Consider the following 16,807-nt stretch of genomic DNA (forward strand, 5'->3'; position numbering starts at 1 on the left):
ACATAAAACATAGTAATGGAAGGGCAAAAACATCTGTCATATTGACACTTGACTTACCAGCTTATCAAAATCCGCAACAAATGTTGGGGCTGTTGCTTCCATCTTCCATAAGTTGGTGGAAAGAGAGAGAGAGGGAGAAAGTTAAAACTACACTGGCAGCAAACCAGCAGTTAATAAAATATCAGAGCATATAAAATGTTAGTTTTCAAAGGTAAGTTATGATGGGATAATTTTGGGGAAAGTATTAGTGAGGGATTGACAAAGTGTTTGTAACCAGGATAAAGTGGAGGGTAAACTCATTTAAGCATAGTTTATGCAGCAATTACACTATATTAGCGTTGTTAGAAAATTTGCCCAACTACATTATTGTTGTTAGCATAAGTTTACCCAACTTGGTTAGTTAACAAAACTGTAGTTTAGTTGTAGTTTATTCTAATATCCCTAAATGCTCCACCATGTAAACTTCCTACTATTCTACTACTAAGACAGTCTTTGGCTTCTTTATGCACAACAGGAACTGCTTTTTATATAACTGGAAGTTCAATGTTATGGGTCAATTGCAACCAGTGTTGGGGGTAATGCGTTACAAAAGTAACGTGTTACTTTTTCAAATTGGGGAATATTATTGAAGTTACTTTGTTATACAATGCGTGCGTAACTAATCCCAACAATGAGCAGCATCAGGAGATAAGCTTTTGCGGCCTACAATCACCTAACTTCACTTTTACCTAATTTAAATACTTCAGTTGTTTAAACTAATCTGCAAGTAAGTAAACTACATGACCAAAAGTATGTGGACACCTTCTCGTCGAACATCTCGTTCCAAAATCATGGGCATTAATATGGAGTTGGTCCACCCTTTGCTGCTATAACAGCAGCCACTCTTCTGGGAAGGCTTTCCACTAGATGTTGGAACAGTGCGGCGGGGACTTGCTTCCATTCAGCCACAAGAGCATTAGTGACGTCGGGCACTGATGTTGGGCGATTAGGCGTGGCTTGCAGTTGGCGTTCCAATTCATCCCAAAGGTGTTCGATGGGGTTGAGGTCAGGGCTCTGTGCAGGCCAGTCAAGTTCTTCCACACTGATCTCGACAAACCATTTCTGTATGAACTTCTATTTTGTGCACAGGGACATTGTCATGCTGAAACAGGAAAGGGCCTTCCTCAAACTGTTGCCACAAAGTTGGAACCACAGAATCGTCTAGACTGTCATTGTATGCTGTGGACTTAAGATTTAATGGGTGTGACTGAAATAGCCAAATCCACTAATTTGAAGGGGATACACTATATATATATATATATAGTGTATAATATTTATGGTCAGTTTTAACAAGTAATTCCATTCACAGGAGATTGGAGATTATCTTAAACCAAAAAATGGGAACATCTCCTCCTAATGTTCTGTTGCAACTGATCCAACTTGATCCTTCCTGTCCTCTACCATATTATATTTTAGTTTTTCTAATGACAAAGCATCTGCTCTAACTAACAAGGCAGTGATGAATCCTTTTCTCAATATCATCTTGTGATCACTAAAATAGAAATTTGGTCGAGACTAATTACCTGGGGAAATCCGTTAAATGCATTGTTGGTCACCTAAATCAAATCACAGACACATAATTAGTATTGGAGGCTTTTGGCATGACTGCTTTGAAATGTGTTTTAATTATGCGGCAAGTGATGGAATGTTTTTTTTAATAAAATTGACAAAGTGGAACCGACAAGCAGACAAGCAAGCAGAGGAGAGAGAGGAGAAGAGGGCTGGGATTCTGTGGCGCTGCAGGATCCAGGTTGGGTTGCGGGACAGCACTGTTTATTTTATTATTTGTTCATCTGTGGGAGGGAAAATAAGGAAGAGGGGATTCTGTTTGCTCTAGACTACTCTACGCTATTCTCTACGTAGAGGGGGGAGGAAGTCAGGTACCTCTTCCTTTTCTGTATCTATCTCTTGGTACAACTTTCCGTATCTCCTGTTCGCGACCTCGTCTTCGGACAGGTCCGAGTTATCAGGCTCTTTGTGAGCTCGGGGGATGACTCCTTCCTTAGCTACGGCTTCGCTTCTTGGCCCGGGAAAGGAGGCGAAGAGGTCCCCTGCCTGGCTGCCGTCACCCCCTGAGGAGAAGAAGCCACTGCTGTCGCTGACTTCCTGCCAAGACCCGCTGTCGGTGGTGGCGCCGCCTGTCTCTGCGGAGGGAGCGGGGAAACCTGCCCACTGGACTGAACCATTATTAGCGAAAGGGTCTGCCGCCCACCCTGACCCACCTTCCCCGGTCGTCTCTGCGAATGGATCTGTCGCAAATCTAACTTCCCCACCTCCCCCTTGAGTTACGTCAAAGGGAACAGACTCGAATCCCCCTCCCAGATGAGTTTCCGCAAAAGGATCAGATGCAAAATCCCCTCTCCCGCCTTCCCTCTGAGTCTCCGCAAAAGGATCTGTGGCAAATCCCCCAGGTGTCTCTGCAAAGGGGTCAGACTCAAAACCACCTTCCCCAGGGATCTCCACAAAAGGATCGGTCCCAAAATGGATCACCTGTTCACCCGTTGAGCCCTGTTCTGGGACACTGGTTGGATCCGCAAATGCTGTTCCTGTTTCGGTAGACTGCGTTGGTGCCTGTTCTATTGGTTGGGCCCAGTCCGCTGCGAACCCTGCATCGCTTGCCAAAGCCTTCTCCTCCTGTAAGGGAGTGGCCCGATCACTTGAAGCCCAGTCTGCGAAGCCTCCCTGGGATGTGCTACGGTCTGTGAGACCCTGGTCTGTGGCGGAGTCCAGTTCATTGTCAGTGCTGGCCCATCCTCCGTTCTGCCCCACTGAGTCCCCCCACTCCTCCGTCGTATCATATTCTGAGCCGAAACCTTCTCTGCCGCCAGGCTGGACCAGATACAGTCCATGCTCGCTGCCTTCAGGGGTGTCTTCAATCACCTGGCCATGCTCGTTGGTGATACGCAGGCCCGGTGTGGATTTGCGACGATCTCTCCAACCTGCCTCGTCTCCCTCTGAATCTGCCTGACCTGCTCCCCACCCTGCCTCCCATCCCTCTCCTGACCCTGCCTCCCCTTTCCCTGCCTCCCCTGCCTCTCCCGCTTCCCATCCCCATGACCTTGCCTCTGGTGGCCCCTGCACCGGCTCCTGCAGGGCCTGCTGGTCGCCCCCCACTGCACAAGGATCACAGTTGGGGGTAAGTTGGGGGTTGGGATCCCAGCCGCTAACCTCGTCTCCAGCTGCGGCCGTTTCGGCCCCCTGCGGCTGCTCTGCTGCTGCTGCCTCCCCTGCCTCCCCGCCCCAGCCGTCTGCTGCAGGCCAGCCTTGGGCCTCGTCCTGCCCTGTGGTCGCTGGAATCTCGCCGGCTGCCTCCTCGGTGGCAGACGGGACAGAGTCTCCTTTTGCCGGGGCCGAGCCGAAGTCAGCAGCCCAGTCGGTGGCGAAGCTGGGGTCTCCCGCCTGCTCGGGGAATGCGGGGAACCCAGGGTTAAAGTTGGCAGTGTTCGGGGCCTCGCCACCGCCGCCCCCATCCTCCTCCACACCCACAGTACTCATAGACCCAGAATCCGTCTGAAAGGACCAAGCCGGTGCGTGAAGGTAAGGTAAAGAGAGCACAGAGAGTGTTTATCACAAGAGGACAGAGAGAGAAAGTGAAATAATTGACAGAGGTAAAGAAAGAAGACAAGGCATAGACACAAAAGAAGACAATTGGGACTGTGGATTGTGGCTAATGGAGTGGTCTGTGGTGGAGTATAGTGAACAGTTCTGGATTGTGACGAAAAGAGTGAAAAACATACAGGTATCAAACAACTGGCTTGATGACAGGTTCGACCAGAGGTCACAGATATTACTTCTTTTTTTAAATCAAGGCACGTAAATATTTTCCGAAAGTGATTTTGATTGGTGATTAAAAGTCAGGTGTGGATGTATTACGTACAGGCTGCGCAGGTTCAGCATTTCCCTGGGAAAAAAATATTTGTATTTAATGTCAGATTCATCAGTATACTACTGTAAAAGTAGTATGCTACTTTTTTTTTATCAATAAGAACAAAGTTAAATATAACTTTCATTCATCGTTACACATACAAATTGTAATACAAATATACATGGAGCAGCATAACAATAAGAGGGCCAAGTTAATTGCTTGGAACTTAACTTGCAATCTGCTATTTGGTAGTCTTAAATACTGTTGCATGGGAGGAAAAACATTTGGCATAACAAAAGCCACAAAATGGCTACTTTGTTTTTATTTAGTCTACTGAGCATGCAGATCACCATGCCAATCAAAGCTAGTAGAGGTCAGGATTCCTGCGTGTTGAGACTGATAGCTTTTGCTCAATGGTTTTTCTTAATTTTCCACTTGATTGAAACACTTTAATAAGGATCAGTGCTAAATGGGGACATGTAAAATGGGTTGTAGTCTTGTATTTTTCAAAATTCAAAGACTACGACCGGTCAATTTTATAAAAAAGGAATGTATACTTGATTCTCTAACATATCTAGGTATAATATGTATTATTATAGCGTATTGTAACTAACTAATCTCATACATCAAGGTTATAAATCCCATCAAGCAACCAATGATGACATTACTGTACTTACTGTCCACAAATCCCAGGGTAGTTGCTGTAGAACAAAACACGTGATTATTCACTATGAATGAAGAGCACTCTATGTGCTCTATTGGTGTGCGTGTATATTACTAGAGAGAACAGAGATATACACCATCTTGTGTACAGAAACATTTTAAGCTGAATATAAGATACATTTAAGACGGATAGCATAGCATTGTGGTATAATAGATGAAAATGGAGATAAATGGACCTGTGTTATGGGTGGTGCAGCCTGTCCGATAGTAGTGTTGCTGTCAGGCTTGAATGGATCAAAGTCCAGATCCAGGAGAGATTCTCCAGGTCTTTCATTTGGCTGAAAATAATAGAATTCAAGTGTTGGTTGAGTTAACAGCTCTCTAACACAACCGTACTGAAAGGCTGAACATTTGAGATCAGGAGCAGTATCTATCATACATCTCAGAATAGGAGTGCTGATCTAGGATCAGGTTCATCCTCCCTGTCTTTGTAATCTTATTCATTTTGATCTCAAAGGCAAAACTGATCCTAGAACAGCACTCCTACTTTGAGACGCTTCATATGGCCCCAGGTTATTTGTATCCTTTGTAGTTTATAAGGGATTTGTAATCTTGACGGCACTCTCTTAATAAACCCTTGACCCCTCCCCTCTATAAAAATACATGTTTAATATATCCCACTCCCACTGGTGGAAAACCTGCAAACACTGTGACCCACCAGGACCAGAAGCAAACAGTACTGTAATAGATGGAATAATACAGGGCATGCTAGTGGAGACCTCTGCATCTCAGGTAGTTTTGGAGAGTAGTTTAGTGCCCAGTTTGAATACTTTGAAAAAGCCAGATAGTTGCATGCACAAAGCCAAGTATAGACACAAAAGACGACAACAGTGACTTGTGGCTATTGAAGTGGTCTGTTGTGGAGTCTACTGAACAGTTCAGGGCCCGTTTCCCAAAAACATCTTAAGGCTAAGTCCATCAGTAGAACATTCGTAGGAGCATCATTAAATCTTTGAGCTGTTTCCCAAAACCATAGTTACTAAAGTTGCACTTGAAAATGTTAGTTATTTACCAACTGCCTCAGACCATTCTTAGAATAGCTAAGCTTGTCATTAGATGCGTTTTTTCTCTACCGCGTCACTTTATACACAGAAGAGCACCACTAAACATACAACACATGACCAAAAGTATATAGACACCCGCTTGTCGAACATCTAATTCCAAAATCATGGCCATTAATATGGAGTTGGTCCCCCTTTTGCTGCTATAACAGCCTCCACTCTTCTGGGAAGGCTTTCCACTAGATGTTGGAACATTGCTGCGGGGACTTACTTCCATTCAGCCACAAGAGCATTAGTGAGGCCGGGCACTGACGTTGGGCAATTAGGCCTGAATTGCAGTTGGTGTTCCAATTAGGGCTGTGACGGTCATGAAATTTCATCAGCCGGTGACTGTCAAGCAAATAACTGTCAGTCTCTTAATTAACATAAACAGATTTAGCATCTCCTGGCGTCCACACATTGCATCAGTGCCTTGTAGGCTGACCAATTCCGAGGTGCATATTGAAGATATTGGAAGAACTGTCCACATTTACTTTTCGTCAGCCAACAAGATGAGTAGGCCTAACGAACAGCAAAAGCACTAGCCTATGTCAATCTACAATCCCCATAGTACAAAGGTCAACCTATTCTATTCTGTGCGAGAAATAAATATTCCAAACATAGTCTGGGACAGTTGAGGGATGCGATAGATCCCAAATTAATACAACCACTAGCATAAACAAAATATGTTTTAAAGCAATGTGGCTGACGCAACACATCAGAACGTTTATCTTAAAATGTTGATGAACTATTAGGCTATTTCTTCACATTATAAGCGCAGAAATGTGCACATGGCAGTAGGCTATAAGCGAGAATGTTACATTAGCAGAAAAACACCATTATCAACAAATGTGATTATGCATGTAATGCTTTTATTATAAAAGGTGCATTTTTATGGTGAAATTATTTTCCCCAAACTTTAAACTCACGCACTGCTTATGTATCCCAGTTAGGCTTTACACGCCAAGCGGATTAATGTGCTTCATTTTAACAAGTTATTTGGCCACTTTAGTTGTGATACAAACCTTATCAAAACATATAGGCCTATGGACTAGGCTACATGACTATGATTCATGTCATCTATGCATTTAAATAGTGAATGTAGGACGCTTTTCCCGTGGTTTATTTTCATGCCAGCCAGGTAGGCTGTACTCCTGTTGTAAAGATAAGCAATGTGCTTAATATTAGGAAAGTTGAGAAATAAATATAGTAGGTCTAGCCTATAGAAAGCTGATCCTCCTATTTTCAGTAGAGGCAATCACTCTGTTTTCTTGTGCATTTGCATAGAGTATTGAAATGTTGCACAACATGGGCTCTCATGAAGTGTTTGATTAGATCTTCGATGACATTTGCATTGAAGTCAGAGTTATTAGAGGGACAATACAGTGCTGAGTACCAGGCAGTTAGCAAGTTTGGTAGGCTACTAATGACCATCAGCAGCATCAGAGCTTGGAGAAGCCTCATTACCGTGACTAAACAGTCACGTGGAATTTGACTGCCTTCATGACTTGTAACCGCAGGTGTGGCGGTAATACGGTCACCGCAACAGCCCTAGTAATAATGCCCATGTGACGCTAGTGGGAGTTTATCGCTCTCCCTTGGCCTCCTTAGGTGCTCTTAACAAATTGTCTGTCCTGCTGTCTAACTATGCTAAATTCAAATTATTAATAGTGGATTATCTTAATCTGGATTGGTTGATGCCAAGTCTGATGGGCTGAAAGATATTTGTACTGAGCTAAATCTAACTCAGCTGATAACTAAACCAACTCGCCCCAATTTTAATGAGCAGCATTTTTTGTCTGAGTTGCGATTGAGTGACTGGTGGGATGTTTTAACTAACTTGACATGGATCATGCCCCTAATTGTTTGATTTCCCTGTTTAACACTAGAACCGCCTGGCCTTTCAGAATAAAATGACCCGCTAGAGAATATTGTCAGGCATCCCCTTTAGCGTATGCATCAGATGCATGTCAACCTGCAAGGTGTGCAAACATGCTTGATAAATAAATGCTTGCTAAATAGAGAATAAACTATTGCAAATGATTAATTGCATGAAGAAATATTTGTGGAAATATACTGCTCAAAAAAATAAAGGGAACACTTAAACAACACATCCTAGATCTGAATGAAATAAATAATCTTATTAAATACTTTTTTCTTTACATAGTTGAATGTGCTGACAACAAAATCACACAAAAATAATCAATGGAAATCCAATTTATCAACCCATGGAGGTCTGGATTTGGAGTCACACTCAAAATTAAAGTGGAAAACCACACTACAGGCTGATCCAACTTTGATGTAATGTCCTTAAAACAAGTCAAAATGAGGCTCAGTAGTGTGTGTGGCCTCCACGTGCCTGTATGACCTCCCTACAACGCCTGGGCATGCTCCTGATGAGGTGGCGGATGGTCTCCTGAGGGATCTCCTCCTAGACCTGGACTAAAGCATCCGCCAAGTCCTGGATGGAGAACGGGCGGGCCAGGGGAACTGGGGAACGGGGAACGGGCGGGCCAGTCCATAGCATCAATGCCTTCCTCTTGCAGGAACTGCTGACACACTCCAGCCACATGAGGTCTAGCATTGTCTTGCATTAGGAGGAACCCAGGGCCAACCGCACCAGCATATGGTCTCACAAGGGGTCTGAGGATCTCATCTCGGTACCTAATGGCAGTCAGGCTACCTCTGGCGAGCACATGGAGGGCTGTGCGGCCCCCCAAAGAAATGCCACCCCACACCATGACTGACCCACCGCCAAACCGGTCATGCTGGAGAATGTTGCAGGCAGCAGAACGTTCTCCACGGCATCTCCAGACTCTGTCACGTCTGTCACGTGCTCAGTGTGAACCTGCTTTCATCTGTGAAGAGCACAGGGCGCCAGTGGCGAATTTGCCAGTCTTGGTGTTCTCTGGCAAATGCCAAACGTCCTGCACGGTGTTGGGCTGTAAGCACAACCCCCACCTGTGGACGTCGGGCCCTCATACCACCCTCATGGAGTCTGTTTCTGACCGTTTGAGCAGACACATGCACATTTGTGGCCTGCTGGAGGTCATTTTGCAGGGCTCTGGCAGTGCTTCTCCTGCTCCTCCTTGCACAAAGGCGGAGGTAGCGGTCCTGCTGCTGGGTTGTTGCCCTCCTACGGCCTCCTCCACGTCTCCTGATGTACTGGCCTGTCTCCTGGTAGCGCCTCCATGCTCTGGACACTACGCTGACAGACACAGCAAACCTTCTTGCCACAGCTCGCATTGATGTGCCATCCTGGATGAGCTGCACTACCTGAGCCACTTGTGTGGGTTGTAGACTCCGTCTCATGCTACCACTAGAGTGAAAGCACCGCCAGCATTCAAAAGTGACCAAAACATCAGCCAGGAAGCATAGGAACTGAGAAGTGGTCTGTGGTCCCCACCTGCAGAACCACTCCTTTATTGGGGGTGTCTTGCTAATTGCCTATAATTTCCACCTGTTGTCTATTCCATTTGCACAACAGCATGTGAAATTTATTGTCAATCAGTGTTGCTTCCTAAGTGGACAGTTTGATTTCACAGAAGTATGATTGACTTGGAGTTACATTGTGTTGTTTAAGTGTTCCCTTTATTTTTTTGAGCAGTGTATATTAATGACAAGATATAGAAACATTTGTTGATTGTATCAGATACTGTATTGTTCCTTTACTACCGTTACTTTACACATGAATCAATCGCGTCTTCTCTTTATGCTTCGGGTCCACAGTCAGCACACAGCTTTGGGCTTTGTGTGAGCAAGCCCCACAAACAAATCACTTTCACTGCACACAGTTTTCATGGGCCTTGTTTTGTGTGCACCTGCCGACTTGACATTGTGTCTTATTTTTCCCCGAGTGGGAACTGTGGTGCTTGGAGAAGAGGGAGAGCAGGACGTGCTGCCTTTGCGGCCTGTTTGGCAGCTGTAGCTTCTTTCATGTGGTTCTCATGAAGCTCACATGCCAGATCCAGTGGGATGCATTGTGCTGAGGATGCAAACACGTATTTATTTTACATCTGTACACCGTGAGTGTTGCTTTACCACTCTCCATCACTGATGTGGAGTACAGATCCTCTGGTACGTTTTGCACAGAGGGGCCAGCTCCCGCCTTTGTTTGTTTACTGTTCCGAGCAGGCTAGTCTTCTTTGCAATCAATTCTGTGCAACTTCCAGCGCTTTAAGTTACCGTTTTAACAGCAAGTAGGCTACTGTGGCTATTTCATTGTAATGTAGGCCTACCAGAGTGGACTACCATGAAAAACTATGGGGAAAATACATCCCATAACATTTTAATTTTAAATCTATTAAAGTGGCCAGAGATTTGAGTCTGTATGTTGGCAGCAGCCACTCTATGTTAGTGATGGCTGTTTAACAGTCTGATGGCCTTGAGTTAGAAGCTATTTTTCAGTCGCTCTGTCCCAGCTTTGATGCACCTGTACTGACCTCGCCTTCTGGATGATAGCGGGGTGAACAGGCAGTGGCTCGGGTGGTTGTTGTCCTTAATGATCTTTTTGATATGCCTGTGACATCGGGTGCTGTAGGTGTCCTGGAGGGCAGATAGTTTGCCCCCGGTGATGCACTGTGCAGACCTCACTAACCTCTGGAGAGCCTTGTGGTTGTGGGCGGAGCAGTTGCCGTACCAGGCGGTGATTCAGCCCGACAGGATGCTCTCGCTTGTGCATCTGTAAAAGTTTGTGAGCGTTTTAGGTGACAAGCCAAATTTCTTCAGCCTCCTGAGGTTAAAGAGGCACTGTTGCGCCTTCTTCACCATGCTGTCTGTGTGGGTGGACCATTTCAGTTTGTCCGTGATGTGTACGCAGAGGAACTTAAACATTTCCACCTTCTCCACTACTATCCCATCGATGTGGATGGGGGAGGTGCTCCCTCTGCTGTTTCCTGAAGTCCACAATTATCTCATTTGTTTTGATGATGTTGCGTGAGAGGTTATTTTCCTGACACCACATTCTGAGGGCCCTCACCTCCTCCCTGTAGGCCATCTCGTTGTTGTTGGTAATCAAGCCTACCACTGTAGTGTCGTCTGCAAACTTGATGATTGAGTTGGAGGAGTGCATGGCCATGCAGTCATGGGTGAACCGGGAGAACAGGAGAGGGCTGAGAACGCACCCTTGTGGGGCCCCAGTGTTGAGGATCAGCAAAGTGGAGATGTTGTTTCCTACCTACACCACCTAGGGGCGGCCCGTCAGAAAGTCCAGGACCCAATTGCATAGGGTGGGGTCGAGACCCAGGGTCTATGGTGTTAAATGCTGAGCTGTAGTCAATGAACAGCATTCTTACAGAGGTATTCCTCTTGTCCAGATGGGATAGGGCTGTGTGATTGCGTCGTCTGTGGACCTATTGGTGCGGTAAGAAAATTGGAGTGGGTCTAGAGTATCAGGTAGGGTGGAGGTGATATGATCCTTGACTAGTCTCTTGAAGCACTTCATGATGACAGAAGTGAGTGATACGGGTTGATAGTCATTTAGTTCAGTTACCTTAGTTTTCTTGGGGACAGGAACAATGGTGGCCATCTTGAAGCATGTGGGTACAGCAGACTGGGATAGGGATTGATTGAATATGTCCGTAAACACACCAGCCAGCTGGTCTGTGCATGCTCTGAGGACGCAGCTAGGGATGCTGTCTGGGCCGGCTGCCTTGCGAGGGTTAACACATTTCAATGTTTTACTCACGTTGGCCACGGAAGAGGAGAGCCCACAGGCTTTGGTAGCAGGCCATGTCAGTGGAATGTGTTATTCAATTCATTTATATGGTCTATAGTAGTAAAGGCCAAATACAATATTTTATCAAATATTTTTACATTTATAATATATACCTAATTGGGTCCTAAAATGTAAATTCCTATAGCAAAGTGATCCATGGTATGACCATCTTAAAACAATTCCATGTCAGCTTAGACCCCTCCCCCTAGTTAAAAAGCTAATATTTTTTAGAAATAGATATGGCCTCTCCATTAACAGCAGGAAGCAGATTGCACACTCAACTGCCTGCCAGTTCTTGACTATGGTGACACAATTTACCAGAATGCAGCAGCCACTACTCTTAAACCTTGGACACTGTCTACCATAGTGCACTTCGCTTTATCACAGGTGACAGTTTTAATACTCAGCACTGCATCCTGTATCAAAAGGTTGGCTGGTCCTCATTAAAGTCCCGTAGAGCACTTCACTTTTCCCTTTCAGTTTACAAAGCTCTACTACACAAGCTTCCCGACTACCTAACTTCGTTGTTGAAGTATAAAAACACGAGTTACCAAATCGGTTCACAGGTTTGGTTAACTCTTGAGGTTCCTCAGGTCTCCACTGAATTAGATCAATTCCACGTTTGGTTTTAATGCACCTCACTGCTGGAGCAATTTGCAGAACTCATTACAATTAGATGTTCTGGTGCCGCTTGGGTAGTTTAAGGTGTTAAATTGAGGACCTAGTAGCTGAGGACTAACTGTTTCCATAAATGTTGTATTTTGTATTGATTGCTGTTTGGTTTTACATTGTATTGGTTGTGATCAGGGCACCCTTGGGAATGAGACCCTGTTCTCAATGGGTTTTCCCTGAATAAATATAGAATAATAATAATACAAATGTAATAAAAAACGAGATGACTGCATTAAAAGATACTTAGCCTACCTCCAGTAGAGGCTACATAGGCCTACATATGTAAATGATATTGAAATAATCTATTACATGTTCATTCAATTGAGTTATATTTTGCTGATTTGGCTACTGTCTATAATTTTTGCCTGAATACATTTCATGTTATGTAGTCTAACAGGTGCGCAATGATGTGCCAAATCTGTTATTTAGTGCATTATTATAGGGTAAGCATTAGAATAAGCCGTCTCAATATTTGCAGCCATAGGTGATAATTCCTCTCTAGGAGCTGATCCGTCATCAGTATTGTGAAATAATTCAAATATTAAGGTAAGATTTGAATGGAGAAAGCTGATCCGAGAGCAGCGCTGCCTTTCTTTCGATCCCATCAGTATGGACACATACGTCAATAACGCACTTAGCGAACCTTCTCTCTGTGTGGTGTTTTGGGAAACGCATGTTACATCTTTGGCCGTTGCAGGAAAGATGCATCGTTAAACCACTCGTAAGGCTAAGTTCTATCGCTATCAGGAAACCGGGCCCTGGATTGTAATGAAAACGCTCTCTCTAGGGACATCTAGACAGATAGTTCCACTACATAGCTTTCACGAATACAATCATGTCAATGCATGTCCAAGGAAAGGAGGGCATAAGAATCCCTTGTTAAAATGGTCAAATAGGACCCGGGATGGGACTGACCTGCGAGGGCGTAGCCGCGGGTAAGAACTGGCCCCCAAACAGGTCGATTATCTGCTCCTGGTGCAGCTCCTTGGTCGGGGTCTTGGGTGGCGGGGGCACTGGCGGTCCCTTTTTGAACTGGGGAGGTGGAGAAGGGTGCCAGAAGCATTACAGTTTTGGTGTGGGTACCATAGATATCCCACGAAGTGTTCTAAAAGTGTTCTATTCCAGGTGTTCTATTCTATTCTAAGTGTTCTATTCTAGTTCCGTGGTGTATACATTCTTGGGGTTGTTAATGCCACTCCATGTCAGACATACTGCAATTCACTGATTCACCTGTATCTCACATCATAATTGACTGTGCTGTACATGTATTCAACATGTGACTATACTATGGCAATCTAGAAAATCATAGGAGAGTGATAAGATTTGTTTATAACCACTGAACCTTATACAACTTGCTCTTTGGAAGATGTTTTACAGATATATATGTATGACTTGCATGAGTACTTAAAGAGGTTAATGGTGAATTTGGTTGCCAAGGCAATAGCAGTAAAGGAAATCTTCCCACATTATCTATTGCTCAGGGAATTTCCATGGCATTACAAATAAAATGGGCTCACAGAACATATCCATTTTATCATGTGAATATATGAAATATAATTGACTGTAGTAAGTAAACTGTATACATTCTGGTTTGTTTTAATCAGAATATGAACAATGGTTAGATAACCATGAAGTAGATACTGTAGTGTAGTAGTACCTCTGAATGCCTTAGGAAACACTGATAGGTAAACATGCTAATGCTAAACATGTCTACTACTCATACTAGTCAGGGATCTACATACTGAATGTGACGTGCTAACTTACCATGGCACATCACATGCAATGTGCAGGGAAAGAGACAAAGCCAAGGACAGGTGAACATGAGAAGACAACTAAAATCGTTACCAAAAAAACTGTGCTGTGTTCAAATTTGATTCAGGAAATACAGGCAATGTTTGATTGGATTGGTCCTTGTAGAGTTAAAATGTGTTTAAATTAATATTCAAAAGTAGTCAGGTGTGGAAAACAGAAACTATACATCAAAAGCACAAAAAATTGTTGGTACAACTGTGCAAAAGAAATGTTAGTCTGGTGGTGGTGTATGTATCGTAGAACCGTAGATGCACAGAGAGTTCTGCAGTCTATACAGGGCCTTCGGAAAGTGTTTAGACCCCTTGACTTTTTCCACATTTTGTTACGTTACACCTTATTCTAAAACTGATTTTTTAAAAAATCCTCATCAATCTACACACAATACCCCATAATGAAAAGCGAAAACAGGTTTTTAGAAATGTTAGCTAATTTATAAAATAAAAAACCCCGGAAATATCACATTTACATAAGTATTCAGACCCTTTACTCAGTACTTCCTCGAAGCACCTTTGGCAGCGATTTGTGACAGAAAAATTACGTATTTACCTGGTTTGTTTGATATTAATAGTTAGCAATTAATACTTAACAAATAGGAAGACATTTCTGTATGATTGCTCAGGATTATTTTTTGAAAATCCATTTTAGAATAGTGCTGTAATGTAACAAAATGTGGAAAAAGACAAGGGGTCTGAACACTTTCTGAAGGCACTGTTCTCCATGTTGGCATCCAAGAACAACAATATTGTTGGCATCCAAGACAACAAGTGCATTTAAGTCTGGCATTTGGGAAACAAAACTCTTGGTTTTGGGTTCCTATAGGGAGATTTGTGTGGGGTAGTGTGTTTTGGTTTATTAAGACACTCCTCTTCGCACGAACACACACACACACACACACACACACACACACACACACACACACACACACACACACAGTACCTTCATAACTATCAACACATCGCAACCTAAATATAACACTACTCTTAGTATAGTTAAACCATGGTGTTTAAAAATGAATGTGACACCACATGAGACATTATTACTCACCATTATAACAATACATACAAAGTGCGAGGGAAAAAAATAGAGCCATAACAAGTCAATATGATCTCAAACTGCCTCTACAACTACAGTGGGTTAAAAAAAAATCTGATTCTCAAATAAACAGGCTATCATTGATTAGTTTGACTTCAAATTTTATTATCTCTTGTTGAACCAGAATTAGCTGGAAATGAATATAAACTACTGAACAGGTGTTTGGTTAGCATACGTCAAAGGAACACTCGCGGTGGTGTAATTGTACATGGATAGTGTACAACTGAGTAGACTAGAGCGTCACACAGTATACTGAAATACTTTGGTCTGGCGCTACATGCGTTTGGTTAGAGCATGTTACCAACAGGGGTGGACTTTGTTGATCTAGCCAATGGAAAACACACGATTCAACTAATCAGCCAATCATAAAGGCTTTGATTAGCTGAACCAGGTGTGCTAGTGCTAAGGTGGAACAAATACCTGCATCCGGGACTGAAGTATGAGTTCCTGTGGCTGTTAATATGAGTGTATTGGGGTAAGGCATACCTGGCCTGAAGGAGATTTGGGCCGGGGCGGGCCGGGAGAGGCAGGCGCCAGCATGTGGTTAGGAATGTCCACTGGGCTCTCGTCACTGTCGCTGTCCGGTGGCGAGGGGGCCCGAGAGAGTCGCAGAGGTCCTGAATCACTGAGGTAAAGAGGATTAAACATAAACATTAATAACTCATTAACACACGCGCCAACAGGAGAAAGGCTAACTCAAGGAATATGGCTTGTCTATACGTGTGGTGTGAGGGGGAAAAACTATTATTGTCATTTAAAAGAAACGTGAAAGGTTCACAATGGTGAGGGTGCAAATGCTGGGATTAAACTGGGATATGATATGCTATTTAAGTAATTATACTCTAACTCGCTGTCCACAGATAGACAGCTATTTAGTTCATTTGAAAAGTTTAAATTAAAATACATTTAAATGTTGCACATGTGAGAAACATTCCCTGTGCACATAATCCTTTGGATGTTGGGTTGCAATTTGTATCAAGCAACATAATGGAATGAGGTTAAATAGAATACATTAGCCATAGACTACTGGAATTGGGTGTGGACCTTCTAATTGTGACCCCTGGGAATCAACACAAGATCAATGTTAACAAATTAGCTAATGCTAATAGGTTTGTAAAAGAGGTTTAAAATAAATAAATATTTTACCTTTATATTACCAGGTTAGTCTCATTGAGATTAAACATCTATTTTTTAAGAGAGACCTGGACAGAATGGCAAATAAAGATGTTTATATTGTCACATACACCGGATAGGTGCATTGAAATGTGTTGTTTTACAGGGTCAGCCATAGTAGTACGGCACTCCGGGAGCAAATTAGGGTTAAGTGCCTTGCTCAAGGGCACATCTGAACCAGAGAATGTTTGGGATGCTCTGGATTGACGTGTACGACAGCGTGTTCCAGTTCTCGCCAATATTCATCAACTTCGCACAGCCATTGAAGAGGAGTGGGACAACATTCCACAGGCCACAATTAACAGCCTGATCAAATCTATGCAAAGGAGATGTGTCGCGCTGCATGAAGCAAATGGTGGTCACACCAGATATTCTGATCCATGCCCTTAATTGTTTTTTAAAGTATCTGTGACCAACAGATGGATATCTGTACTCCCAGTCATGTGAAATCCATAGATTAGGGCCTAATTAATGTATTTCAATTTACTGATTTCCTTATATATTTTTTATTTTATCTTTATTTTGACAGGGAAGACATTATTATTGAGAACTCGGTCTCTTTTCCAAATGTGCCTTTTATAATACAATATAAAAATACACATTATACACAAAATAAATATATCTACACATTAAAATACAAAACCACAAATAAAACATCACAAATCACCCAGAAAA

The 16,807-nt window shown here is 43.3% G+C and overlaps 1 protein-coding gene across 9 annotated transcripts in view; it reads right to left on the reverse strand.

Moving 5' to 3' along the window:
* amph (amphiphysin) overlaps positions 1 to 16,807 on the reverse strand; it is a 132,944-nt gene that overhangs the window by 24,115 nt on the left and 92,022 nt on the right. For 3 of the 9 annotated variants that reach the window (XM_014139119.2, XM_014139126.2, XM_014139123.2), the window contains exons 10-17: positions 15,446 to 15,584; positions 12,971 to 13,087; positions 4,804 to 4,905; positions 4,582 to 4,605; positions 3,917 to 3,940; positions 3,103 to 3,549; positions 1,563 to 1,595; positions 58 to 102 (exon numbers count right to left, since the gene is read on the reverse strand). In XM_014139119.2, coding sequence (XP_013994594.1) covers positions 58 to 102; positions 1,563 to 1,595; positions 3,103 to 3,549; positions 3,917 to 3,940; positions 4,582 to 4,605; positions 4,804 to 4,905; positions 12,971 to 13,087; positions 15,446 to 15,584 — 931 coding nt within the window. The remainder of the gene's footprint in view (positions 1 to 57; positions 103 to 1,562; positions 1,596 to 3,102; positions 3,550 to 3,916; positions 3,941 to 4,581; positions 4,606 to 4,803; positions 4,906 to 12,970; positions 13,088 to 15,445; positions 15,585 to 16,807) is intronic. The other 6 variants (XM_014139128.2, XM_014139122.2, XM_014139120.2 and 3 more) reach the window with 5 other exon arrangements.

Source organism: Salmo salar, chromosome ssa14, assembly GCF_905237065.1.
Source record: "Salmo salar chromosome ssa14, Ssal_v3.1, whole genome shotgun sequence".
Taxonomy (NCBI): domain Eukaryota; kingdom Metazoa; phylum Chordata; class Actinopteri; order Salmoniformes; family Salmonidae; genus Salmo; species Salmo salar.